Source organism: Nelusetta ayraudi, unplaced genomic scaffold, assembly GCF_046127955.1.
Source record: "Nelusetta ayraudi isolate G7.1 ecotype Tasmania unplaced genomic scaffold, CSIRO-AGI_Nayr_v1 ptg000084l, whole genome shotgun sequence".
NCBI lineage: Eukaryota > Metazoa > Chordata > Actinopteri > Tetraodontiformes > Monacanthidae > Nelusetta > Nelusetta ayraudi.
Genome location: NW_027466134.1, coordinates 1,205,785 through 1,233,044, shown reverse-complemented (window position 1 = coordinate 1,233,044; position 27,260 = coordinate 1,205,785). Strand labels below are relative to the sequence as shown.

General features: G+C 43.0%; 1 protein-coding gene across 1 annotated transcript in view; it reads left to right on the top strand.

Annotated features, from left to right (window-relative positions):
* Positions 1-372: 372 nt before the first annotated feature.
* Positions 373-27,260, top strand: part of col24a1 (collagen type XXIV alpha 1 chain) — a 75,988-nt gene continuing 49,100 nt past the window's right edge. Inside the window, exons 1-11 of the mRNA XM_076045375.1 lie at positions 373-990; positions 9,456-9,526; positions 11,586-12,919; positions 14,888-14,941; positions 18,351-18,404; positions 20,467-20,520; positions 21,746-21,799; positions 24,078-24,122; positions 25,300-25,353; positions 26,286-26,330; positions 26,657-26,710. Of these exons, the coding sequence (XP_075901490.1) occupies positions 938-990; positions 9,456-9,526; positions 11,586-12,919; positions 14,888-14,941; positions 18,351-18,404; positions 20,467-20,520; positions 21,746-21,799; positions 24,078-24,122; positions 25,300-25,353; positions 26,286-26,330; positions 26,657-26,710 (1,872 nt within the window). The 5' untranslated portion in view covers positions 373-937. The remainder of the gene's footprint in view (positions 991-9,455; positions 9,527-11,585; positions 12,920-14,887; positions 14,942-18,350; positions 18,405-20,466; positions 20,521-21,745; positions 21,800-24,077; positions 24,123-25,299; positions 25,354-26,285; positions 26,331-26,656; positions 26,711-27,260) is intronic.

The window sequence follows — 27,260 nt, the reverse complement described above, 5'->3', positions numbered from 1 at the left end:
CATTGGCCGAGTGATATGTCTCACTAAAACATTTAATAAATACCAACAACTGAACTAACAAATGTAATAATAATAATAATAATAATAATAATAATAATAATAACAATAATAATAATAATAATAATGAACAGAAATGTAGACATTTCAGGTATATACTAATTGCCATCCGTATGCAAACAATGCCCCCCCCCCCACTCGCATCCCCTAAGAAACATTTCTGGCTTCCGCCACTGGGGCTTGAACGCCGCACCGGTGAACGCACCAAGGAAGGCGAGACGTCTCTCCCCGTGATGTCACGAGTGTGTAGCTGTTGAAATCCAACACCGCCAGCTGGTAGGAGCAGCAGCGCTGGGGTGAGCTGCACGGGTCTCCTCTGCATCAGTGCAAGTCAAGGCACATAGCAGAGACAGAGAGCAGCGCCCGGAGGTAACAGCCGCGCAGATCCGCTGTCGGCGTCGGAGATCACTGAGATAGAGGAAGCCGCTCTCCTGGGGTCGACAGAAAATGACCATTATTTTATTATTATTATTATTATTATTATTATTTTTTGCGTGTGCGCCTTCCATGAAAGTATGACATTTTTGGCGCGTCTCCACCTTGGATAGAAAGAGGCTGTTCGCTGCGCGCCACAGAGCGCAGAGGATTGGGGAGAAGTTCCAGATTATTATTTTTATTACTATTATTATTATTAGTAGTAGTAGTATTTCTTTCTTTTTTGACCAAGTCAGGGGAGAACTCTCCTCCGGACCGCAACGCGATGAGGAAATTGTGAAGTGGATCCCGCTCCTACGTCTGACTTTTCTTTTCTTTTCTTTTTTTTTTTTTTAACGCTTCCTCCCGGCGGTTGCCAAAGTGTCGGTTGGCTCATGTGCAGGTATCCTCTCGAGCGCGATTCTGTTTTCACCCAGATTTCTGCTGCCTGGACAAATGCATACAAATGCATTTAGGAGCTCAACGGACAAGGAGTGGACACGTTTCCGCGGCAGCAACGTAAGTCAGCGGTTTTTTTTTGTTGGTCGAACGTGCAATTTGTGCAATTGCTGTTGATTGATTGCTGGAAACTTGGACGGATATTAGAAGGGCTGTTAATTGTGCACTGATCCCTTGGAATCCTTGACGCCAGTCTGTTGAGCAGGAGGTCTGTTGAGCAGGATGCCTGCAGCAACAGCTTCTGCTGCCAGATCGTGACCGACAAACGTTTTGATTCGGTTTATAGCGCAAAAGTGCCGAGCTGATGTTTGGCATCATCACTGTTACTTTTTTTTTTTTCTTTCTTTCTTTCTTTCAGTCTTACTCGGAATTGTTGACGTTTGTACAAAAGATATCATGGGCTACTAAAGTATCAAACCTATCAGTTTAATGATGTGTAGTATTGCTGTGTGTGCCTCTGACTAAACTACACAACTTGAAATGATCACGAATCTGTACGTCTATGTCCCTCTGGCTAGCCTCCAAATGGAAAATTGTATAGTTACTAGTGCATTTAGTAGCTCTAAACCTACACATTCCTCATGGGAGTGTTTGTTATTGACACTCTGCATGCTGGTTTTGTTGTCCCGTCACATTCAGCTGAGTCTGTGGCCAGAAAATGTCCATCCTCCGTAGGTACAGTTGATGGGCAACATCCTCAGTTGTGTCAGAAATTAGACCCAGTCAATCAGACCAGACACCTTTTTTTGAATCCTTTCCCACTCCCCCCACCCACCACTCCCCCCCCCCCTCCCTCTCCGCCCCCCCCACAAAAACAAAAAGCCCATTTAACATTGAACTTTGTTATTTTTCCACGGGGACATGGTTGCTTGATGCTAAACACAACAGGTCTGAATTCCTGAAAGGTCAGGTTTTTACCCATTAGAAGTAAATATGAGAGACTTATGAAGGCACTAAGTTGTCTGAGAACAAGTGTGGCCTGCCTTGAATTTAGTGGGAGAGTTAGCGGGTATGCATCAGTGGTTAACTGGTTCCTGAGCTCCAGACAATCACCCACTGTTGGAAGAATTGCCCCGTTGCTGGCAGTGGTTGGACTATATGGCTGCAGACACTCACGTACTTCACACTGGGCTGGGAGCAAGCTGTCTTGACTGCACTTTGGAAAACTTGCAGAACTAAACTAGAGGCTGAGGATGCAGACTTCTCGGGAAGTGCACATAGGCCATGACATTGAAGGAGGAGGCTGATAAAAAATGTGCTAGTAATGTCCTGAGGAGAGGAACTTTGTCACTAGTTAACAAGGTGAATTTCCTATCCAGTATTGCATTAAATGTCACAAAGAGCCTCTTTTTGTAGGCTGGCATATTAAAGTTTTAATATTATTGCACATTTTGTGCAACACTGCTACACAAGGCACACCTTGCTACAACAGTGCATTACCACAGTGAACAAAATCAACATCTGCCGAGCTGTGGCCATTATCACTCAGTGCTAAATGGAATTACCCTGCGACAATGAAAATAATCAGTAAGTGATTGTTGAATGTAGCACTTTTTCAGTTACGTTTGTTGACGGGCAAGATCCTGCTGCTAAACTAAAACATAGCTTGTTCTCAATGTTGCCACTCATTTATGAGATCCAATAAAATGGAAGACTTCGGAGAGATTCAGAACATAGAAACTTTAAAATGTATTTTCCAATTAAAACGGACGTCTTTTCAGAATCATCATCTGTTGTACCATGGACTCCCCACCTTGTTACTTCAGTACGATCTCGACCTCCATAACAGTGACTGACGGCTCTTTGGCCTGTCAGCGTGAGTGAGTGTATTTAACTCTGCTAACATCTGCAGGTCCCCCTGCAACAGGAAAAGGGCAAACCAATAAAGGCCAGTGGAAGTTTACTCACAGCCCTTTGTCTGCTTGCTGTCTTGTGGACTAAGTCAATCTTTACTCTGGTCTGCAGTGACCTCTTGACTCAAGCCAACCCTCCAAGTGACTGCAAACATGCCCAAAATGCTGTGTTTTTTTGAGAGAGAAGTAAAAGCTCCATGACTCAATGGAAATTAAAAGTTGATCACAGATCAGTATCAAGTTGACACACACACAGTTAGTGCTGGAGCTTGTTGAGTTTGAAAAGAGACATAGAAAAAGAATACCTTGTTAACTTAAGAAACTCAGACTATTGTGATTAAAGGTTTAAGTCCCACTGATTGCCACATCCTCAAGGATGTGGAATTTGTCCTCCGCATTTGACCCATCCCTAATAGTGAGTGCCAAGCTGGGTGGCAATAGGTACCATTTTTTCTTTGGTGTGGGTCTTTGGTGTGACTCTGGCCCGGGATTGAACCCACAACCTTGAACGGACACTTCCACTAGACCTCTGAGCTGGTTTTTATCAAACCTAATGGTCCAACAGTCAGTATTTTCATTGGGTCAACCAAACAGCTTCCTTACTGTGACCTATCCGCTTCCTTTTCAAAATCTTTTGCCATCTTTTATATAAGTAATCCATTATTTTCTGGTGATAAGGAAGCATAAGTTACTAGATTGAGACATGATTGTTCAAAGTTGCTCTGGAAGACTAGTGAGAAGAAGCTACAATAAGTTGGAGACAAATGACAACTGAGGGAGAGACTTTTGTGGATGCCACTACAGAGGCAGTTGAATTCTACGACATTTTCAGATTGAATGAAAAATGGCAGTGAAGTCTTGACTCGTAAGAAAACGTTGTTCTGCTTGATGTTGCGGTATAGCGTTGAGTTCCATTAAACACCAGTGTGCGCAGTGGCAAGCCTCGGGGTAGTGATGCATTGCAAATGTCCCCCTTCACATCATTTAAGTATGGAAGAAGCTGAGCTTATTCTTTCGAAGGGCTTTTTTCCATTTGGCTAATAAAAGATTGATTAATGGTAGTTTCCCCTATCATGGTTGGTTGATTCAACTATATTATTTAACTATGGGTTGATTCCATTTTTTTTTTTAATCTTTTTTTCATTTGTCATTCTCAATGTCAATTGTGTCGGCAGTTTCACATAGTGTTTGATAGCTGAGTCCTGCTCCCTACTGACTAAGTCAAAAGTGTCATTGGGAAATACGCCATCTGGTGACTGCCTAGAGCCATAGATTCACCAGACCCGGATTTTTGTGAAGTGGATGAAGCTGCATCCACAATCCTCTTTCACGAAGTTTGTGTGTGTGTCATGTGTGTGGCTGCTCACACTCCTTGCCCTGCTCTCTGTTCTTTCCCACCCTGTTTAAAACTAAAGCTCAGAGGTTAGGCAAATGCCCTGAGGTCAAGCTCAATAAACCTCAAATTTCTGAATAACGGCTCTCATGTGGTGTTGTTTCGAATTTAATATCCCAAAGAAAACAATCTTCTTTTTTTAAAAAAAAAAAAAAAGTCAACATTGCGGATGAAATGGGACAAGGCAGTCCAGAGGGACGGTTCGGATGGCCAGCATGTCTGTACAAATCGGCTTGGACAGAGCTCACAAGCAGTTCTTTGAGAGTCTCTGTAGCAAGTTGATCTGACTGTGTGCAGTGCTTTGTCACTACTAATAGCTCTAGTAAATCACCTGCTAAATCAAGCTGTCGAACTGTTACTGTGAATGTCACTGTTGCAAATTCAAGTCTTGACAGACAGAAATGACAACCACTAAAAAAAAAAAAGGCTTCTTTTCCTCATTGTAAACAGAGCCCAAATTGAATTAGCTCCTCTGTGAAGGCAAACCAAGCACCCAGTCAGTTGGTCTCCCTCAAACTTTGTCTCTGCTAAATGGACCATTGTTTGGGGTTCAGGCTAAATTTCTTAAGGCAGGGTCCCTGACTCCTGGAAAGATTCATCGCCGGGGGGGGAGTTTTAAGTTGTGATTATTTATAGTCCTGACATGACACCCACTCCCCGCATAGTGGTATTTCCCTCAGTCAACAGAGCAGTGTTTGGGTAGCTTTGTCTTGTTTTTTGCACTCCTTTCCATTAAGTGCAAGGATCGGAAAGCATGTCAGACTACGCTGTCACGTCAGCAGAGACTTACTTCAGTGCCTGCACAAAGACACAGTGAACCTTGGCATGCACTCTGGGCTCTGTTAAGAACTTTAAGAAGAAAAAAGATAAATGAAAATAAAAAGGTCGTGCGGATTTTTCTCCAGCTGGAGATCAATGAATTACAAATCATAGAATAGAGGTGCCAGGGAATTCCCACATCCTGCACTTACATCACTGCAAGACATGCTGAATCTTCAAATTGAGTTCACTTGGTGGCAGAGTCTTCGAGGATGCCTGAAATAGTGCTGAGTGGGGGGACTATGTGCCAGACCGGCAAAAAAAAGAAGGTTGTCTGAATCAGCATCAGATGGCCCCAATTGACACTCCAACATGGAACGTTATATTTAGTTTGTTGTTTTTTCTCGGCCCACTTTTAAACCTTGCCAGCTTCGAACCAGAAACAGCCAACCACTGGCTTTTTGCATTTTTTTTTTTTTGGTGACTTGAGTTATTTCCCCTTTCAACAGATGAACAATTGCTAATGTACTTTGTCCTCCCTATTGGTTTTCCGTGATTCCCTTTGTCTGGAATACGTCTGTGCTACTGACTGTGGAATGTCGCACCACTTCCCCGATGGGAAACAGGTGACAGGCGCAGCTCAATCCATCACCCCCACCCCTCCTCCCTCCGGCTCTCGCCTTCTCTTCTCAACTTCTATCCCTTTTTTGTCTTCCTGTTTCTTATTCTTTTGGTCCGAAAAAATAAACATGGCTTCTTGCGTAGCTTCTATCAAACAGAGCCAAATAAACACCAGTAGCGCTTTTCCTGGGTTAATGCAGTCCCCGGAGGTCACAGAGAGCGAGACTTTTGTGGGAAAGCTGCCATCAGATTGACACAGCGATCCCGCTGGGGGTGAAGGTCTGACCACGGCCAGTGATGGACACGACACTTTTAGCCCTGCGCTCATTAAAATAGCGGGACTTGTGTCTCCTCCTGTCCTTTGTGCCGTCCGCCACACGGTGTCGAGAATCATCACGCTGGCTGCCAGAAGGCCCCCTGACGCTGTCAGCTGCCGTTTGCTGTCAGTTTGATTAATGGGGGATTGAAAGTACAGTGCGGAGCCTGCTGCGAAGCCGTACAGTGATGCCGTGTTAAGTGTGTTCTTCATTCGAGTTGGGGGAAGCAGGGAGAGAAGATAATAATAAAATAATAATACATTGCATCTGTTATGGCGTCTTTCGTGACACTCAAGGTCACCTTACAGAAAACTGTTAAAAATACAAAATACCAGAGATAAAAAAACAAAACAAAAAAAGGATGCTACAAAAACACACAACAAATAAAATACATTAACAGAGTTGTACAGTATATAGGGTGTCAGGTGGGCTAAGCAAGTTTGAATAGATGGGTTTTGATTTTGAATTTGAACACAGAGGCAGAGTTGATGTTCCCGAGGTCACGGGGGAGTGAATTCCAGAGTTGAGGAGCAGAGTGGCTGAATGCTCTGCTCCCCATGGTAGTCAGGCAGGCTCAGGAAACAAAGAGGTGGATAGAGGAAGAGGATCTGAGTGTGTGGGTAGGCGTGGCAATGTGAAGGAGTTCAGACAGGTGCGAGGTTGCGATTGGCCTTGTACAGTAGGTGAGCAGTAGGATTTTGTAGTGAATGCGTTGTGTGATGAGGAGCCAGTGGAGCTGCTGTAGGATTGGTGTTTTGTAATGAGTGGATGGGGGGTGATGAGTTCAGTACTAGCTGGAGTTTGTGGAGGACTTTCTGTGGGAGACCAAACAGGAGGGAGTTGCAGTAGTCAAGCCAGGAGGTGACGAGACTGTGGACAGTGGCAGTTGTATGTGGTGTGAGAGAGGGACGGATACGATTTATAATGCAGAGGTGGAAGTAGGCTGTACGGGTTATATTGTTGATGTGTGATTTGTAGGAAGGCGTGTTGTCAAGGATGACACCCAGACTCTTGACCTATTCAGAGGGAGAAATGTAGGAATCATCAATTGTTAGGGTGAGACGGCGTTTTATTTCAAGTCGACGGTCAAAGAGGGAGGAAGGTGGGAGGGTGGAGTCCGGCTTGGTGGAGATATAGAGCTGGGTGTCATCCGCATAGCAGTGGATGTGGTGTTGACGCGACTTAACTGGTGTACCAGTTTGGAGCGACTGAATGAAAACATTTCAACATTAACATCATACTTAATCACGCTGGCTAGTTGAGTGGGATTGGGAATATGACATCAGATGATGATATTAAAACTTGATATCCTGAAAACAAAAACGTGAACACTTTCTGACAGCACGTGTCTTTCGGCTCTCTCTGATACTCGTTCGTGCCTCTGCTACTTTTCACAAATGTTGTATTAAAACATGGATATCACCCATTTTTTGATGTCACAAAGTGGGTGGTCCAAATAATCAAAACACCAAAACAGAGCTTTTAGGGTTAGCCTGTAAACACAAGGCAAAAAAAAAAATATTCTGGTTTCTGAAGTTAAACTAACAGTTGAATTGATGGTGCAAGGCTGCTTCACTGGGGGTTAAGCGTAAAGATCAGTAAATGCGGCCTACTATAGGAGTCTTATGGCTGTATGGTGGCCAGTGCCACCTAGAGGTGGGCTCGGTATGGTTAGAAGAACTATGCTGGTATGACTTAGGCAAAAATACTGTATGTATGTATGTTATTCTACATTTTAATGCAACTGCAAGAGTAAATATTGAACATATAGTTCAATTAACACCTAATACAACTAATAAGAAACTATCTTGCCAACTGACAGACGCACAAGACAAGTTGCTCGTCTTGATCCATGCTTCCATTAATTAAATCTTAAAATATCTGTTGTTCAGCATAAACGATTGCTTTGCATATATAGCTTTGTTTCCACCAGGAATGTGTAGCCGTCAGGCAGATTGCTGTCTGGAGGTCTGACAGTAAATCTTCAAAGTCAGGTCTGGCACTCACCTTAGTTAGGGGTTTGTTCAGACATGCATTACTGTTAATCAGAATTAATCACACGTGCAGTTTGACAACTAGTTTGTAGTTTATTCTGCTAAAAATCAGACATGAAGAAAATGTAGAAACCCTAACATGAACACAGTGCTTGTTTTGATAATATCAAATGTCTGTGTGGACGAAATGTCAGGCTGTTTTATATTTGTGGCGCCTACCTTTTTATTTGATTAAACTCGCTCATTTATACTAATGGGATACTATTAATCAACCTCTAATGTTAGTGTAATGTTGTCATGATATAAAATATGAGATTGATTTGATGATAGCTTTTTCGTCACTCTGATTACCTTAATAGGAATTGTGATACTGTGAGCTGTGGAAGTAAAATGGTTCAAAGGTGAAGCAAAAATGGGCCCAGTTAAGTAAATTTTGAATTGTATAAAGTTGAATATGTATTGTTCAAATAACTTACCTAATGTCTCATTACAAGCCGGTTGGTGTTGTTGAGAAATTGATTGACTTAGTAGACTCACTATTCTTTACGAATAAAGGTTTCGCGCAATTAACTGTTGTATTGAACATTTGGCTCATGGGATTCCAGCGTCTCTTGATACTGGCACATGTTCATATTTATAATGCCATGACTGTGCTCATTGCTTTTTGCTTCTTTTTTTTTTTGTCTTAAGCTAAGATCAGAAATCCTAATGGCTAATGCGAGCTGATTGGCAAGAATAATTACAAATTGGCCAGTTTATGTCCTGAAATCCTCTCTTCATTCTTAAGTGGATTTGGTGTGATAACAGGATTTTACCTCTGCTCTGCCTCTTGATTTTCAGTAGACGATGAATAGAAGTGTGTTCTTTTTTAAATTTATACATTTCTTTTCTTCATATAGGCTTTATAAACACCTCTGCCAAGTTAAATTTTCTAACTACATTGTCCTGGTCGACTGAGGATAGTCCCTGTTTAGTCCTCATAAAGTACACATGCACAACATCTGTTTTGTCAGTGCTTTGTGCACACTGAAAAGCACGTGACATGTGTTATTATGCTGAATAGTTTCTCATATGAGCCATCTAACTGGGTTACAGATGTAAGCAAAAGTATTTGTCAAGTGGTTTGCTATATTGACTCACAGCAAAAAGAACCAGACATAAATACGTAGCCTTGGTTTATTTTCTGGGCAGCTATCATGACCAGCTCTGCAACGGTTTACTGATGGGTTGTTTCCTGTATTTGTGTCATGTGGTTTTCCTAAAATGCTGCCCCTGAACACTCCGAAGCTGAGGTACTCTGTAGACACTGCCTGAGGCTTTGGCATCTTCACTAAGTGCTTGCTGGGCTGAGCAAGGGAATATGTTCACCATTTGGACCATTCGGTCATGCTTGCGAACCCGAACATGGCCACGTACTGAATCAACGTGAATCCTCCATTTCTGTTAGCTGTTAACTGCTCACATGGGACATGCAGTCATCATGGGAGAACCTGATTAGATTGTCTGCGTCAGCTTTTATTTTCATGTGCATTGCGTTGCTAGTAGGATGTGCTAATAACCTGCTTTGCCACTGTGTCTTTCTGTTTAGGTGGATCTTCCTCCTGCTCCTGTCAGTATGTTCAACTGTACTTGCTGCAGAAGAAGAATACCGGGCTCAAGGTATGACTTTGTATTCATGACCGGTTTTGCTCTGCAGCCGACTACACTTATGTGTCAGGCAGGGATTGAGGTCTACATTCGTGAAGTTTACAGAACATTTACTTGAACAATACTCGTCAACTGGTCTCAAGGATGAAAAACATCAAAGATGTGAAACTTGGATTCTGGGCGGCATGGTGGTGCATTGGTTGGAACTGTTACCTCAAAGCAAGAAGGTTGTGGGTTTCCAAACCTGGGGCCTTTTTGGATGGACGTAAACTGGTGACTCGTGCAGCGTGTAAACTGTGATAGGCACCAGCATCCCCGCGGGCCAGAGTGCTGGAGAAAACAGGTATCAAAAATGAATGAATGAAAAACCTTGGATCCATTGGTGAACTGAATAATTGAAAACACTTTTGTGGAGGTTAGAGTCAAACTAATTTAAGTATATAAATGGATTCCATGTGTATTCTGAATAACTTTAGACCTTAGACTTTATTGTCCCCTTGAGGAAATTCTTTTCCCCAGCACCATCTCCATTCCACAGTGTCCCCACTAAACGGAACGAGACACACATTTGGAAACACGCTTTTGAAAAGAGACAAACAAGACAGTGTCAAACACTTCTCTGGGTCTGCACTCTGTCCTGTTCATCAAGGCATTTTGTTAGTGGCTGCTACTACATCATGGATCAAATTTTTCCTCAACCTTGAGTGCTGTGTATCTGTGTTCTTTATGGGGTTTGTCTGTCGAGGGTGTCTCCAGAGCCACGGTCAACGTTCTGACTTGATTTGAAATTTGATCTGAATTTGATGCAATAATGTATGTTGATGCATAAAAAGGTGGTGGGACGTTGCTTGATGAGGTGCTGTAATGAGTAACAATTGTAGTGCGGGAGAGAAATGTGCCATTTATTTTTGTTCAGCTTAAACAACAGTAGATCAGGTATAATGTTCAGCGCTATTTGGAGCAGACACAAAAGCAGAAGAGCTTTGAGACACTGGCTGTATTTGCGCAACTTGAAACCATGCTTCTAACACAGAACCATATTGAGGCACTTACCCTTGTTCCTCTTTTATTAATGTCGTCTGTAATTCTCCACCTTACCATGTAACCTGTGAGGAATTGGTTTCCAGCTTCCTCTGTACTCAACTGCGAGATTCCCAAAATACAGATGTGTATGCCGCACAGTTGGCAGAGTTGCTTTGAAGAAGTGCCTGTATGTGCAGTCAATGTATGTCAAGACCATTTGAAGGAAAGCTGTTCTCATCAATCTCGTTTGGCAGATATATTCAAAAAAGCTGTGTGGATTGGTTTCCTTTACCCGTGTTTAGACCCATCCCTCTTTTGTCTCCTCCACTGATCTGGCCTGCAGCTGCTTTTCTTGTATTAGATTGGGTGAAAAAAAAACAAAACAGTATGTGTATCTGGGCATGCATGCAAACATGGCTGATGGTAATGGCAACAACAGATAGGTGTCACCCCTGAGGTGACCATATCTTCACCCTAATATCAGTTTTCTAAGTTGTAAACTGCCGACTTGCGTCTGGTTTGTAACCTGTGTTTCTTTAAGACTTTACTCTTGCCATTTTGTGGTGTGCTGGTTGTACCGGCCACCAGTGAGTAATCAAGCTTAGTTTATTGGGTCCAATTACTTCTTTTTCCCGTTACTAGCCAGGTAGTCTGTTATGACCAACTGGGGACTATCCACTGTAATTTTATAAGCAAACTCATGCAATAATTTTTTTTTTAGTCATGCAGTTAACACAAATAACGGTTACCATATAAAATACTGTCTCCCTACTTTAGATGAAGGGTGGGACCATTGTCCTCTTGTCGAGTTGTTCTGATTGTATCTTCCCAATGTAAGTTTCTGTGATATGCCATTCACAATAAAAGCAAAATTCTTTATCTCAGCGCCATTAAACGTTCAACAAATATGAGGGGAACAAATAAACCACACAATTCTCTCCACTGATTTTCAACATTCACTTTCATCATAAATTTGTGTAAATACGTTTGAAACGGTTCCACCTTGAATTGTCTGAATTCCCATGTCATTGTCTCCTCTGTTCTTCAGGAGTGGATATCCTCCTCCGACTCAGGCTTATGAGCATCACACACAATCCTCGCGAGAAGACAGGCTCTCCTTTGACGACTCTCACCACTGCTCCTCCGCCTCTGACCAACCCTGTCTCAGGATACGGGGTGTTGCTCGACTCAACCTCCCTCTATGAAGCCAAGGCGGGAGATCTGTTCCCGCCAGATATCGGCGAGGAGTTTTCTGTTGTGGTCAGCCTAAGCTCCTGGCGAGCGAACAATGCTTTTCTTTTTAGCGTCAAAGATGGCAGGGACAGACTGCGATTTGGCATTCAGCTGCTACCACGCAGGGTGGTGGTGTACACTGCTGAGAAAGCGCCCGTCTACTTCACCTACGACTGGCAGGATGGGCGCCAGCACCCTTTTGCTGTCGGCGTTCGCGCACGCTCGGTGTCCTTCTTTGCAGGATGCGGAGCGGTGCAGCAACGGGAGCAGACCCTGGGAAGATCTCAGGCTCTTCGGGACTCAGGGGGTCTCTTTACTCTGGGGAGGATGAACTCCAAAGCAGCGCCATTCAATGGCCGGGTATGCCAGCTTGATATATACCCCTCAGCCCAAGCTGCCGCGCACTACTGCAACTATCTTAAAACACAGTGCCGGCAGGCCGACACTTACCGGTTGCCCTTAGTACATCACGATTTGAATATAGAGGCAAATGACACGCCTTCTAATCCCTCGACAAAATCCCTTATTGGAGTTGCTGCTACCAGCGATGCACCTGCAAAACCCACCCAGTACCCAACTCTGAGGCCATCAGCACTGCCTATTCTTGAGCAACGAAGTCACGGTCCCAACTTGGACCCACTAGCCCACTTCACAACATCTTATGCTCCACCCAACAGCCCAACCTTACCCACCCAGAGCGCGTCAGGAGTTAATGCGGACAGTCCAACCAATACCACTTCTAAGAATGTGTGGACAACAGAGGGTAGCACCTCGAGAGTGTCTCAGTATTTTGAAAACATCACAGTGGAGGAAAGCAGCTCTGGAGGTCTGCAGATTCCTGACACCACCCCAAGTCCAATTGTCACAGTTCAACAAAGTCAAGAGGAAGATGGCAGTAACCTGACTGCGAGCACCGGCCACCCGCACGTTGTGTCCCAGCAGACCGATCACCTGGTGGAGATTAATCCGAAGACCAGTGGCACAACTTTGTACCGGGAAAATCAGGTGGACAACTCGGAGCGACAAGGACCGGACGGCAGCTACGGTGACTTGGACATGGGCGGGTACGATTATGGATTTGAGGAGCCCGATTTCTTGTATGAATACGAAGACGGTTTCCGCGGCCCCAAAGGAGAGCCTGGTCCTATGGTAAGTGGCACACACATCACAAATCACTGGAAGAGCTTTGATCTGGGTTTTAGAGCAGTTTGAAACAATAGGATGCTGTGATCATCGCACTGCTGAGCAATTCAACACAATGTAAAAGTAATCCCCCTGGCATACACTAAGATATGAGCAAGAAATAATTTCGCAGGGTGCTAGGTTGTTTAGAATCAGTGGTATACCCAAGTGCTGTCCGCCTTCATGTATCCACATGTTAAAATAACACGTCACTCCCTTTGCTGAAGAATCATCAGCTGCATTTGCTCTTGTTTATGGCCGGTAAAGTCAGCCACTGGTTGTGGATAGGAACTGCCAATAACACTACACTGTGAACTCAGCCTGTCACGCCTCCCAGGTTTCTGTTTTCAGTTAGTGTACATTTGGTACATACGTTGATATGATTGGTTCTCTTTCAAACTTGCGGGTTTTTTGGTGGGAATGTTTGCCAGCGCCGACTTGGATCTCCAGAGTCTCATACTCTGAACGCAGGAGCTTTTTCCAGTTAGAAACATTTGGCAAAGATATTGATGAAATCGGATTATTTAGTTGTGCTACTTACAACTGTTGTTGGCTCTTGACTGTTATTGATGATGCATGTTTTTACATGCTGGGTCAACTGAGGGTCAGCAAGTGTGCTGTCATTGCCTGTTAAACCTCCTCGAGGGAAATCCCTGCCGCTTAACCAGACACTACAGTAGCATGTGTACAGGCTTCTTCTCATTTTTATGAGATCCTGTGAACTCGACTGCATGTTTCCACAAACACTTGGTCATTTTAGTGGGTCGTTGACAATGCATAATTTCTGCATGTATTTAGAAACTCAAAAGAGAGCAAATTATATGTGCTAAGATATCAATTTTAATTTAGCTCTTCAGCAGAACAGCCTCACACAAAAAACTATGTATATCTCTGTTCATTTAGTCCTGGGTTTGCAGCCTCCTGCTTTGCTCATTTCTCTAAAGATCCTTAACAGGTTAGATTCTTTTTTTTGTGTGTTGACATCTTTTGTAAAAGTGAATTTTGCATAATTTAGCATTCGGGACCCACTGCTTTGTGTTGACTTCAGGATCTACGTTTATTCTGCCTTTTCATTCTGTCAAGTAAAGAAATACCTCAAAGTTTAAGCTGTTGACATGTTGGGGAGGCTGGCAGTCTTGTCATGCTGCTCAGCACACATTTGTGTCAAAGTCACCAGTTCAGAAGATGATTGATTGTAACCTTCAGCTTTACATAGGTTCTTGTTGAATGGGCGACGATGGGAAAGATTTATGCTGGGCTTGGCAGCTCACGGGATGCTTTCGCACATTATCATTTTACTGCATGAATGGCTGGGTTTCTTTGGGCCTTGTTGTGGCAAAGTCGCTGGTGTGCTCACACTTTCCATGTGTCCTTGCGTGGGAGTGTGGAGGAACAAACAGCTGTTTCTTTATTCATATCCCTCCCAGAGCTCATCTTCTTTTCTGATTGGAGGGGGGAGCGGCTGAGAAAATGTAATTAAACATAGTGTTAAATAACAGGAAAAAAATAAGTGCCAAGACTCTTGGGACGTACAGCGTCTTTTTCAAGTTGAGTTTTACTTGGCATGCTATGCAGTTTTTCATATTTCACAAAGATTTCATTCTTTAGATTTCAAATCTAAGACAGATTGTGCCAATCTCATCATTGGCCCCGAAATTTGTGATGAGTCGTGTTGAAAATGTAACCAAACCATTTTGCTGAAAGCGTTCCTATCAGTGCTTTTTGTTGAACAAAAAAAGGCTTTGAACTTTGTAGGTCTTACGTAAATATAGTGCATACTCATCATTGCAGAGGCCTGGACAGTGAACTACATGTTATCGCTTGCCATTAACATAGTCTATCTGTTTTTTTCCCCTCTCTCTCTCTCTCTCTCTCACTCCTGACACTACAACATTCCCGTCTCTCTCTCTCTATCCTCCTGCTTCTCTGATTTAGGGCCCTCCTGGTCCCCCGGGCTTACCTGGTCCTTCAGGAAAAAGAGGTCCTCGGGTGAGTAACACGTTCCACTATGTACACTAAACATGTAATTCGCGCATATGCGTGGACTGTATAATGAATGCATATATATTTGCATATAGAGGGATAATTTCCACCATTGTTCATTATAGAAAATCGGTGTATTATGAGTTTGTATTAATGAGTTATTTGCTGCGTTAGAAAAAAAGGCGGAAACACAGAATCATTAGCCTAACAAGCTTCATGCTGTGTCATGCTCTTACTGCAGAATGACTCCAAAAATGTGGCGGGCCATCTGCACACGCTGAAGATTGTATTTGTCACTGCGTTGTCGCTGTGTGCACGCCTTTGCTTCTGCATCGGCAGTTAACCTTGCTTTCATTTACCGCCACTGGTGCACTTGTATCGCTGCCTTTGTTGGTTTTCAACAATTCTTTTTTTTCTTTGCAAGTGGCAACGCGACCATTTCTTAAAAATTAGGCTGTTTGAGGATGCAGGCAACATGGTTTACTTGTCCGCACCTTTGGATCATCAAGACTGGATGATCAAACTGCTCCACAAGCAACGAGCTGCAACCAGCCCCAGTGTTGGCGAGAAAGGCCAAGTTTCCACTCTGATCTTTCAACTGTTGCGTGTGCAACTGCCAAAGCTGTCATGATGCAATGCTGCGCTCATGCCAAAGGCCCCCCAGAGGCATCTTTAAATACAACATAACATTTATTAAATGGATTTGGTATGTGGTCACAGGAAAGTGCAGATAAGTAGTCTGCCCTGCAACACAGCAAAGTTGTCATCAGAACGTTAAGGGCAAGAATGGAACTGTAATGGAAATACACACTCACCGGCCACTTTATTTGGTACAATGTTTGATTTCTTGTGAAGACAAATAGCAAGTCAGCCAATCACATGGCAGCAGTACGATGCATTTAGCCGTGTACACGTGCTGAAGACGTCTTGCTGAAGTTCAAAATGAGCATCAGAATGGGGGAATAAAGCGGTTGTAAGGGACTTTAAGTGTAGTGAACGTGATTGCTGCTGGGCTGGTCTGAGTACGTTAGTGAGATTTTCACACCAAGTGAATCTGTGGGGGTAGCTACATTTGCCAACCACTTTATTAGAGGCCTTGAAAAACTGTACTCAATAAAGTGGCTGGTGAGTGTATGCAGTGTTTAACCCCATTGAGACGTGATGCAAGTGAGACGTCGGTGACACATTAGAAAAAAATTACATTTATTTTTTATTTTATCTTTTTTTTTTGTAGACAACACACTCTCTTGTTGCGTCCAGGTTCAGATCACTCGCAGGCCGGGAAAAGTGAGAAGTAAGAGTGAGACCCTTCTACCTGGCTCTTGGCCGCGGAGCAGAGAAAGCCAGCAGGGGCACAGATGTGCAGGAATGTAGTGTGCTGTTGGTGTGTGTGCATGTGCGCCGGCGTGCGTGCACACTCACAAGTGTACATCCAGTCGCAGGCAGCGATGTGTTGGATGTGAGGTTACATGTTCAGTCCTATCTGCAAAGTCCAAGAGAGGAAATTGCATTTCCGCACTCCTTCACACACGCAGCCAATCATCATTTATTTTCATTTGTGGGATTGTATATATGCAAATCACAGCACTGCATCACAATTACAAAGACAGAATTTGTGTCTGAGTATGTCTGCCCGCATCCACTTATTTCTCCTGTACGAGCAAGTCGATCCTGTGCCTCTTCAGTTAGTTTTGTGGTTGCGTTTCATGATGTTGTTACAATTTGAAATAGCTCCATAACAGAGAAAATCACATCGTTTTGACGTTTGTTTGGCTTTCACTTCGGTGTGCCAACTAGATTTGTAGATAGCAAGTCTATTATGGGGTAATAGCTTAATGCTTCTATCAAGAGTCAAATCTGACTCACTTCAACACTCGCATGGCTCCTGTGGCTGCACACAGTGGTCGATGCTCATCTTGGGGCTCCTCTATGTGTGTGTTCACATTTAATTGCTGTTTATTGCGATTCAAGCGTTCATTTTTTGAAGGTTATTGATAATTGGTGCGATGCCGCTCCTGCAGTTTTAGTTGCACCCGGGGTGGCAGGGCGCCGCTGGAGCCTCCTGAGGTGAAGGCGGGGTTACACCCGAGACAAGGCGCCAATCAATCTCGCATTCAGAACTAGGGACTACTTACTTTCACGCGTCTTTGGATTGTGGAAAAACGCCTGCAGAGAACCCATGCTGGCACAGAAAGAACATTCAAACTTAACACAGGAAGGAAGACCTGTGTTGGAATTAGACTTGTGGCTTTGTTATTATGACTGCGGTAAAACACGGCTGCCTTTCTTGTGCATATTTCTCAAACATTAATTTGTGGATAATTGAGTGGCTGCTTTGTGGAATTATTTTTGAAAAGATGAAGGGGTGTTTCAGTTATTTCCATTAGGGCTGTGATGCAAAAATGTGGCAAACGATGATAGTGAAAGTAAAAGTACCACAGTAACTGTGATGTTTTTGCAGTTGTAGTATTTGCTCACATTAGGCTGCGGCGCAAACAGACCAGTGTTCTCTCGAATATTGCCCATCCATTTTATATGTCCTTTGATGGTAATGGAGTATCTAGTATTGTATTGAATGACTGTTGTGGAAAGAGCCTATTGATCAAAGCCATTCTTCAATACAAGTTAGACAAATAATGTTGTTTTTTTTTTCCAACCATGAAAGGACCCAAACTTTTTTTTGCCACGTTGTCTTTTGCATGTCGGAAACACAGAGGCGGTGTGCACTGGCGCTTTCTTCTCACAGGACCACATGCTTAAACACTGTCCTTGCCTTTCTTGACATGTCAACATGCAGCCAGAGTCGGGGATCAAACGACGAAGCACCCACAAGTTCAATGCCTTACAGGCCAGAACCTCGTCATGTGACTGAGTCTGAATGACACCAAACGCTTGTTGAAAGAAAGTAGAACCCAAGGCAAATTGTGAAAGAACGGCAGGCCGTGTGAAGTGGTGCTTGAAAGCAGAAAAGCTTTGTCAGTGTCTTCTTCATTGCTAGGAAGCCAGACCAGAGACCACTGAGTTTTTGATTCTAGATGTCTCTTTAGAACCATCCACTAGATTTTAGCGGAGAATTTACTGGACCAATCAGCATCTCCTAAGGCGGCATCTATTTTTTTTTCTTTTTCTCCTATTTTTTTTCAATCGTTTTCAATAGGCTGAATCCCAGAAGGACATGTGAAATATGTCTTGTGCATATTGTTTGCTGTCACATCCTGTAAATCTGGATGAATTTTGATTGCTTGAGAGTACAGTTGGGAAGTGTTCCCAATATTATGCTGCTATTCTTTGCCACCGTTGTTGGTCTTTCCAGTTGTTTTCAAGTTCCAAGTTTCTAATTGTTTTGTTTTCACTAAATGAATGAAATAAACGTTTTAATGAACAAAAAAATAAATAAAACATGTTTCTGTTCCAGGGGCCCACAGGTCCACATGGGAGCCCAGGAGAGCCAGGACCACACGGGCCAAAGGTACACTGCTTTATTTTTTTTTTTAATTATTATTTTTACATTTGTAGTAATAGTAAGAGATTGATATATTAGTTAGTGTGGTATTCAGTAGAAGCCACATTCAACAACTCTGGAGTACATAATTCGGGCCATTCATTTCATCAGTCAACAACATTTATTCTTTCTGTGAGAGCCTCATTTCTTTTTCAGTCAGCCTGCGCTTTTGCGTCTGTGTTGGACAACGGCAGAGTCGCATTATTGAACCATAGTGTTATGTTAGAGCAGGAAAACACTCGGGAGACCTGGAAGAGTTTTTGGCCAAAGTGATTAACCTCCCTAATGTTCGGTCTCTGTTCTCCCGGTCTTCGCCACGGGGCATAGGTTTTGCTAGTCTCGGCTCATTAGACTTGACACTAACATTGCACACGGGAGAAAAAAGGGAAATGAGCAATTTTTGGATAAAAATAAATCTCTCATGTCTGCAGCAGTGGCAACCACATGTAAATGATAAATTGGTGAGACAAGGATGTGGGTTTGTGCGGGCAGATGGTTGTTGTGAATGTGGGCCAGACTGGCTGCCGCAAGGACGTCTACAACCACCCCATATGTGCGTTTTTTTTAAGGGGAAACCTTTATGTTGTTAGCAGTGCCGTATGTGGAATACTACATTTTTAGCTTAACGGGGCATTGTGCGATTTTATTCATTGACAGATTTAAGGTAAATTAAAAAATAAAAGGTTTGTGAAGCTCTCGTGGTGTCATTTCAAATTTAGCCAAATTGCAAATTGCAAAGCCGGACTCGTGTGAAATTGTTATATTTTTCACTTTGATCACTTGTAAAAAAATATATATTCTGTCTCCTCAGTCCAAACACAATGCGCCATTCTCACTTGAAGTGAGCTGGTCACGTGAACCCGTACGTCACGTCTGAAAAACCACCTCATCAGAGCGTAAAAACCTTTTCGCGACATTTGAGAGGTTTTTGAAGTTTAGGTGTTTCAATTACCATTTTTTTTTTTTATTATGATATTTAGGTTTTGCGCAATACAGATTTACTTTCTTCCTTCTTCTGACCTTGTTCGAACTTTGTCTTTTTTTGGCTGTTTTATTGGTTTATTTTGAAATGTGAGCCCACTGTGTATTAGCAAAGTCAGAGCGTCTTATTCTAAAGTGGCCCATCAATGAGTCATTCTCACACCCCCAAACACATATGTGGCAGAGTGGGACTGAAGGAGCCTTTGTCTCGCTTTGTCTCCATGTTGTAATGTTTGGTTACCGCGGCATAAACACAAAATCAGATTCCCTGAAGCTCTGACTTGTGTTTGAGAGAAGAACGAGACTGTATTTTCCTCAGCGTTGGGTGTAAAAGAACCGTGTCAATCTTCTTTATGCCCTGCTCACTCTTTTTTTATTTTTATTTTTTTTTTTTTAAAGCACTGTCTTTACCTCGTGACAGGGCTTCCTCTCAGAATTCTGTGCCTCAATGGCATCCAGTCAAAGCTATGGAAACATGATATTGAGAATAGAGGGAGGAACAATGGAGTTTCTCCTGGAAACTCACTGACTCACTCAGACAGCTTTTATGAGCGCGCGTATTTAAGATGTCAAGCCACGACTTAACACCTCAAGCCGTTACCAGCGGAAAAATCTGAGATTAAGCATTTGTGCATACAAGCCAGAACTATACTTGGGTACATTTGTTTCACCTGTCAGGAAAGGTGTTATCACGTAGTGGTTGGTGGTCTTTTCTCACCTTCAGGGTACATTTTCCTGACTCATTTTTAATCCCCAACTATATATATATATATATATGTATATATATATATATATATACATATATATACATATATATATATGTATATATATATATATGTATATATATATGTATATATGTATATATATATATGTATATATATATATATATATATATATATATATATGTATATATATATATATATATATATATATATATATATATATGTATAGTTGGGGATTAAAAATGTATTGATGTATTCAATTTCATTACGAGATACTAATGACAGTTTGCTTGTCCCATTAACATGTGACTCTGCCTCTTCACCAGGGTTCGAAGGGAGACCCTGGGTTGTCCCCTGGACAGGCTCAACCAGGAGAGAAGGTAAGAAATGACCCACCAGATGTTGTGATAGTAGACCTGTTTTTCCACACAGACTTCTTCTTCTTCTTCTTCTTCTTCTTCTTCTTCTTCTTCTTCTTCTTCTTCTTCTTCTTCTCCTTCTTCTTCTTCTTCACAGACTGCTTCTTTGTTCCTTGTTCTTCTCCTCAACCTCTTCATCTGTCTCACGCTGAGGTTTTACTTGATAAATTGCTGGCAGAAAGTTTCCCCGGTAGACATCCATCTGCTTGCACTTTACTGTTGGTAGGGCAGGGTTAGTGCACACCATGTACACATATTAGCGTATGAATGAGAGCATGCTACCTGGAGCACAGCTAATGCACATTTTGCTCTCAGTAACCTCTGCTTCTTTTGAGTCCTTTTACTGCTTGTTTTTATGATGCAGATACTGCTGCTCTTCATACTGTCGTCACTCCCTTCATCACTTCATTCTGCCAAGACCTGATTTCTTTTTCTTTTTTTTCTCAATGCACAACTGCTCAATGTCCTCTGTTCATGCATCCCAGAAAATGTTGTTCTCTCCCTTGGAGACTCAACAGCAAATCTCTTTGAAAAACTGTTAAGATTTCTCCCTTCAGTTGAGATAATTGTTCTGACTAATTTCAAACCAAACACAAAGCCTGCTGCCCATACAGCTTGTCCTGGCTGTCATCGCCTTCATTATTAAGATCTGTCTTTTGCCCACGCCCATTTCTCCAATGATAGTTTTTTTGCTTGCATAATTTCTCTTGAATCCCACCAGCGAATCAAAGAAAAATTGTGTTTGCGTTGAGTAAACGTGCTATGACTTGGATTGGAAGTTTAGATAATGCATCTTTTAAAAAATGTGGATGGGTTTTAAACAGTGCCTTTAAAGGGCTGAAACCTTCTCGCTGTCCTTTTCCTCCCCTCAGGAAAAAAATAAAAACTATTCGACGAGACCGACTGACAGACATAAGCCATAAATAATGACCAGACAAACCACTGAAAAAATCTCCATAAATCATTTCAGATTAACTTTGTTACGTAAAAGTAATTGATGCAAGGGGGTTGCACGTAGGAGGAAGGTTAGCATGAGCTTCATTCATTAGCATCATGCACTCCAGTGTAAGGCTTTGAAGTCATGATGCCGTTTGCTTGAATGGATTGCTCTTGGAGAATATCATCGTGTTGCTGCCTTGCATTTTTGTCATAGCAGCAAAAGTGACATCTGAATTTCTCCCAACAGGGTGAGCGAGGTCCACCGGGTCTGCCTGGGCCTGATGGATTTCCAGGTCTGCCGGTAAGATGGTTTGTGTATTGTTTAAACTACAAGTAGAGGCCAAAGGCAGATTTTGAAGACGCTGGCGTGACCCGTCCACATTACGTAACGGATTCCATCCATTAGTTTCCTCCCTTAAGGCAGCATTTTTCTTTCTTCTTCGCCGCTGCCGCTGCTGACTAGGAATTTACCACGCTGATTGAGAGCAATGCAAGATATTGCATGTTTGTAAGTCATGGTGATCGGTGATATGAGTTCATTTTAAGGTTGTAAATAGTAATAGGACTTTCTGACCATTGCTTTTCGAGTTCAGATTATGTATTTATCTGTTTTGTGTTTGTCATTGCTCTCCTCTACCTTGCTCTCAATCTTTGCCACGGCCTCAGAAAACTGGTAAAGGCCATTCCAGGCCGACACGTTGCTCGTCTGCGTGCTTATGCTTGCGTATGTTCACATGGAATTTAAGTATTTTGGCTGTGGATGACAAATGGACCACCCCTGAAATCTTGACACAGTTTCAACTCTTTTTTGCAACTCTGCCCGCGGTCTTCGCGGTACCCTGCGCAAGCTTTTCCTGAACTCGTAAAGAGTTTAGATTGAAAGATTTCACGGACGTGTTGTTTTTCAGCGTGCATCCGCTGTGTAAAGGCTACGAGACCAAGGCCAAGGGGTCGCTCCAAAGTGGAAAAGCACCCGGCTGAGAGTCACGTTGGGTCGGTGACACGGCACTGACCTTGCCCGGCCCGCGGGTCGGCAACTGCTGTTGTCCCTTTTTGAAAGGGGGGACGTCTCGGACGCTGGCGTGATCAACGGTGAAGATCCACGTTGGTGCGCAAAGCGACTGACTGAGCGCTGAGTGGACGTGAACTTGATTTATTGTGCCACTGTGGCGAAGCCCGCACAGTTGTCCAGGTCATCTCTTACTGGGAACTCGGGGAGTCTAGTCTCCACATAGCTGGCCTTCACCTTTCCTCCCAGGGGGCCGTCCCAGTGTTTGCAGTAGCTGAACCTAATACGGCCGGCACACAACCTCTTCCCCGTCAAGTATTTTGAGAGGAAATGACTGGCTGGGGTATTATGACTCCCTCTCCCAAAGGGATGGGGGCGGGCGGGGGGGGGGGGGGGGGGGGCATTTTATTGAGTGCGAAGGTTCAAGTGTCGCAACCTCGGAAGCGCGGGCCTGGAGTCAATGGCGCTGGTGAAGAAGGAGCCTCGGCGCCCCCCAAAAAAGATCCAGATCTGGCCCTGACCTTGTGTTTTGGGAGTTGTAAACATCTGTTGCTGATCATCATGTTGAAAGGAAACAAAAAAAAAAAAGGAGTTCAGGAAGAGAAGAGAAGCTCTGTTTTTTGCCCCACAAATAAACCTTGTTTCGTTTTCACTAAAGCGATTGTTTTGACCCGAATAGAGGAATTCTGCACGGCAGCTGCAAAATATAAGGATGAGGACCAATTGGCGAATAAGTTCAAAGGAAGTCTTTATCCCTTGTTGTGCTCTGCAAAAGGTTTGCGTTTAAAGAAAGTGCTCGGGACTGCGCTATCGCCGTCTTCATCTCTGACACAAGCCCACACGCCAGTCTGTACCCAATAGGCAATCAGTTCAATTCAATTCAGCCTCAGTTGTGAAGCACCGTGTCACGACGGAGTTATCTCAGGCCACTTGACGCGTTGAAATGCTCCAGACCTCACTCTTAAAGCCAGGACAGGCTGCTATTTCCGAAGGCAGAAACCTCGAGTGGATCCCGACTCTCAAATTAAGGGTCGGAGGCCAATCGTGCCGGAGCAAGAAATCTCAAAATACAAGCCCTATGGATTCTATTTTTGTTTTACATTGAGTTTTACAGTTGCAGTTAACCTGATCAGCTCGCAGTTGCCCCGGAACCACCCGCTTTTAAAGGCCTTTATTTTGGACCTCTGGCCTCTGAGCGAGACACCAAGGGTTGGCCGCAGGCAGCGAAGTGAAGGCGTCGCTGGATCACTCAAATTCTCTCAAGTGTTTCATTTTTGAGGTGATGCAGCTGACGCGGTGAAGCCAGAGAGCGCGATTGAACTTTGCAGTTGGAGCACCAGTACATTTCAGCTCTTTTTTCAGATGATTTCGGGATCAAATGGCGATTGGTAATAACCACTTTTATGTACAATAAGAGAGAGAACAACCTGATTTTCGATCAAATACCTTCAATTTGGCGATATTGCCTTTGCCCCAAACTCTATTAGATCCCTCCCTTCACTTTTTGATAATTGTCATCACTGTCTTTGCTTTTTTCTCACATCATTATTTCTTCTCGTTATCCCTACAGGGTCCTAAAGGTTATCAAGGTCCAGCTGGATTACCAGGAGAACAAGTGAGTGCCGCTGGTGGCCATGCTGTCTGTGTCGACATGCTTATTCAAAACTGTCAACTGCACATTTGTTTGGCGCTCGTATGCTTGTCGACGGGCGGCGGCGTGGAAGCCGGAGGAAGGCTCTGTTGTGAGTGTTGTGCCGGGTTCATCAGCAGCGCTGCTGGGTCGACTGTGTCAAATAACCAGGCCTGCTGGTTTTGGCAGCCTTCACAGACACTGTGGACGTGTTGGATTGGTCTAAATAGTTGTGTTCCCACGCAAAAACACAAACTTGAAATCAGCAGAATGTCCCCTCGACTCTCACTATTTCAAAATGGAGAAACTCTTCAAGCATTCCTGGTGATGGTACTTTGTGTCCATGCGTTGCACCATGTGAGCAGCTGAGATGGCTTTAAATTCTGACACATTTAAAAAAAAGAACCATTGAAACCAAACCCAATATAGTATAAATAACTAGTAAATTAATAATTGATAAACAATACATGTCAGTGAAATACTTACTTTGTTTAAAATGCAACCGCTATGCTGATACAGTCATGGAAAAAAGTTTTTGGACCCCCTTAAAATATTGCTCAATCCAAATGACTGTCTTGTATATATTTGCCTGATTTTTGTATGCATGTGTTTCAAAAGTTTTAACTGCATCTGAGACACACAAACAAATGTGCCTCAGATTCAGTTTCTTGTTAATAAGACAAAATAAGAAAACTAAATTCTTGTAGTTCTCTTACTCTTGTACTCTGGACGTATTGCAAGCCAGTCGTCTCCTCGTTGAAACATCGAGTTCTGAGCTGGACGGAGCAGCGCACGTGTAGCATTGTGGGTAAATGTTGGTGACTTTAAATATACTGGAGGCGTCCCAAAACTTTTTCCCGCGACTGTACACGATTGTGAGCGGAGTGGAGCTATTAATAAATATCAAAATCAAAATCAATTCTAACGTTGCGGTTGGTGACATGATATCAGTTTATGTTTGGAGTTGTCTGAAGACAACACAGTGGAAGGGTGCAGTGGAACAGCAAAGGGCTGAAAAGTGTTCACTTGACTGAGTGGAAGGTCTCCGGGGCGAACAGTGCATGTTTTATCCCCGGCTTTGGCACCGCCGCTCTGGCTCTCTGTGTCTCCTCTTTCACTTTATCCATCCATCTAACCTCCTCTGTCTCCATCTCCATTACAGGGCATACCTGGAACTCCTGGAGAGGCTGGTGAAGCAGGTTTCCCTGGCAGGCAGGTGCAGTAAAAAAAAAAAAAAAAAAAAGAATGAAAAAGAAAAAGATAACAATGATAATGAAAAAAAGAAAAAAAGAATCACGTCTGCCAAGACATCTGCAGTTCTATCAGTAACATCTAGAGTGCCTGAGACTGTTTAACACACAATTGTAATTTACTTTCCCTCAAGCGACAGTTTTGATCATTTAATACTCCCGCCTCCATCTAAAGCTTGGCTCCCCAACCTCAAACGCCCTCCTCCATAGGCTTGTGTGTTGGTGAGCCAACATTAGCTAAACCAAAGAGGAAAGAAATATGCTGCTGAAGGAAAGAATAGAGTCGGACTCTGTGTTTGCATTTTGTATTTGCCAGAAGAGTCTGTTAACAGGATATTAATAGTTTTTTTTTTTTTTTCAATAAGAGAAAAATGTTAAAAGTTTCCAGAAAGGTAAGTGTTCCCATGCAGGTGCCAGTTTAAACGTTTTATACTGTACGTTGTTGTGGTGTATTTTAATGTGCACCAACAAATGAAATATTGAATTCAAACTTAGCAGTGTTCTCCAATTAGAGCTGCAATTGTACCTGCATATTAAGACTCTAGGCAAACTTAGCGACAGTTGCAGGCCTTCATTAGTTAGCTTTTAGTTTTCATTAAATGTCTCTGCATGAAATATCCGTTGCCATTTTTGCTTCCTGAATATCTGAATCATGCTGTTTAAAGTGCGAGAGGTACACAGTCAGTGTTGTGTCACTATAGAGGGCCTCACCTTGAGGACTCGTGCCGCCAAATGTTGTGGTCAGATTTTTCTATATATTTTTTTTTTTTTTTTTTTTTTTTTTTACACATTGTCGACACATTTTTACAACGAAGGAAGAAAAGAATTGCAAGTCATGTGAGAAAAATACATAGTTGAGAAATCCAGTCCTCCTCACCAGTCTCACCTTTGTCTGCAGGGGTCGGCGGGACCGGAAGGTAACCCAGGGCCCAAGGGTGTCCGTGTAAGTACAGTGAACAGCATGTTATCGTAACTCATTTTCCATAGTGGATCTATTTTCCTTTGGAAGCAGCACATTTCAACCTCTCAGCTCAGTCAACAGATCAAGAGTGTCACTCTGAAGCCTCTCACAGTGTTTCCTCCCTTCTGGCCTCCGTTTCAGCTGTTTGTAACTTCCTGCTTTTAAAGAATATTTTGCAACCCAGCTGCTCCCTCATTTCCTGTTCCGTCCAGTTGCCTTTGCTGTTTCTATTAATCTGCCGTGTTTTTACAAAATGCGTGAAAATAAGTCAACAAAATGCGTACAAATGTATTTTTCTCTTTTGAAAGGGTTTCATTGGGCCTCCTGGCATTGCTGGGCCACCAGGGCTGGAAGGCGAGAAAGTAAGTCATATTTCAGTTCACTAACTGCACCTAATGGCATAGAATTTGCAGCCAGTCATTTTTTTTTTTTAGCGCGGCCTGATATATGATGAGTAACTTACTGCTCGCAGGTGCTTCTCAGTACATTTTCAGCCAGCTGTCCTCAAGTATTGGAGAAGAAAAAAACTATAATGTAGAATTATGAAAAGGAAGCTTCAATTAACTCGTTCAAAATGCTGAGACAGTGTAGGATTTTTTTTTTTTTTTTTTTTTTAATATGGGTTATGCCGGAATGATGTCACACATTCCTGCTTTCTTGTCAGTCCAAAGGAAATCCTGACTTTAATAGCTGTTATGGCTTCCAGCACATCGGCGTGATGTGTGCCAGTAGTGCTATTAAATCAGCATGGCGAAGCAGTTTTGGAACACTGGCCTGGATCAGTTTGTGTAAAAATGCAACAGTTTGTGCTTATAAAAAGAATATTACTGTCCTGCAGTTCATTTACTTATATTGCTTTTGATCTGGACTGGGTGCTGCTTCTCCTGCAGCTGTATTTTAATCCAAAATTTC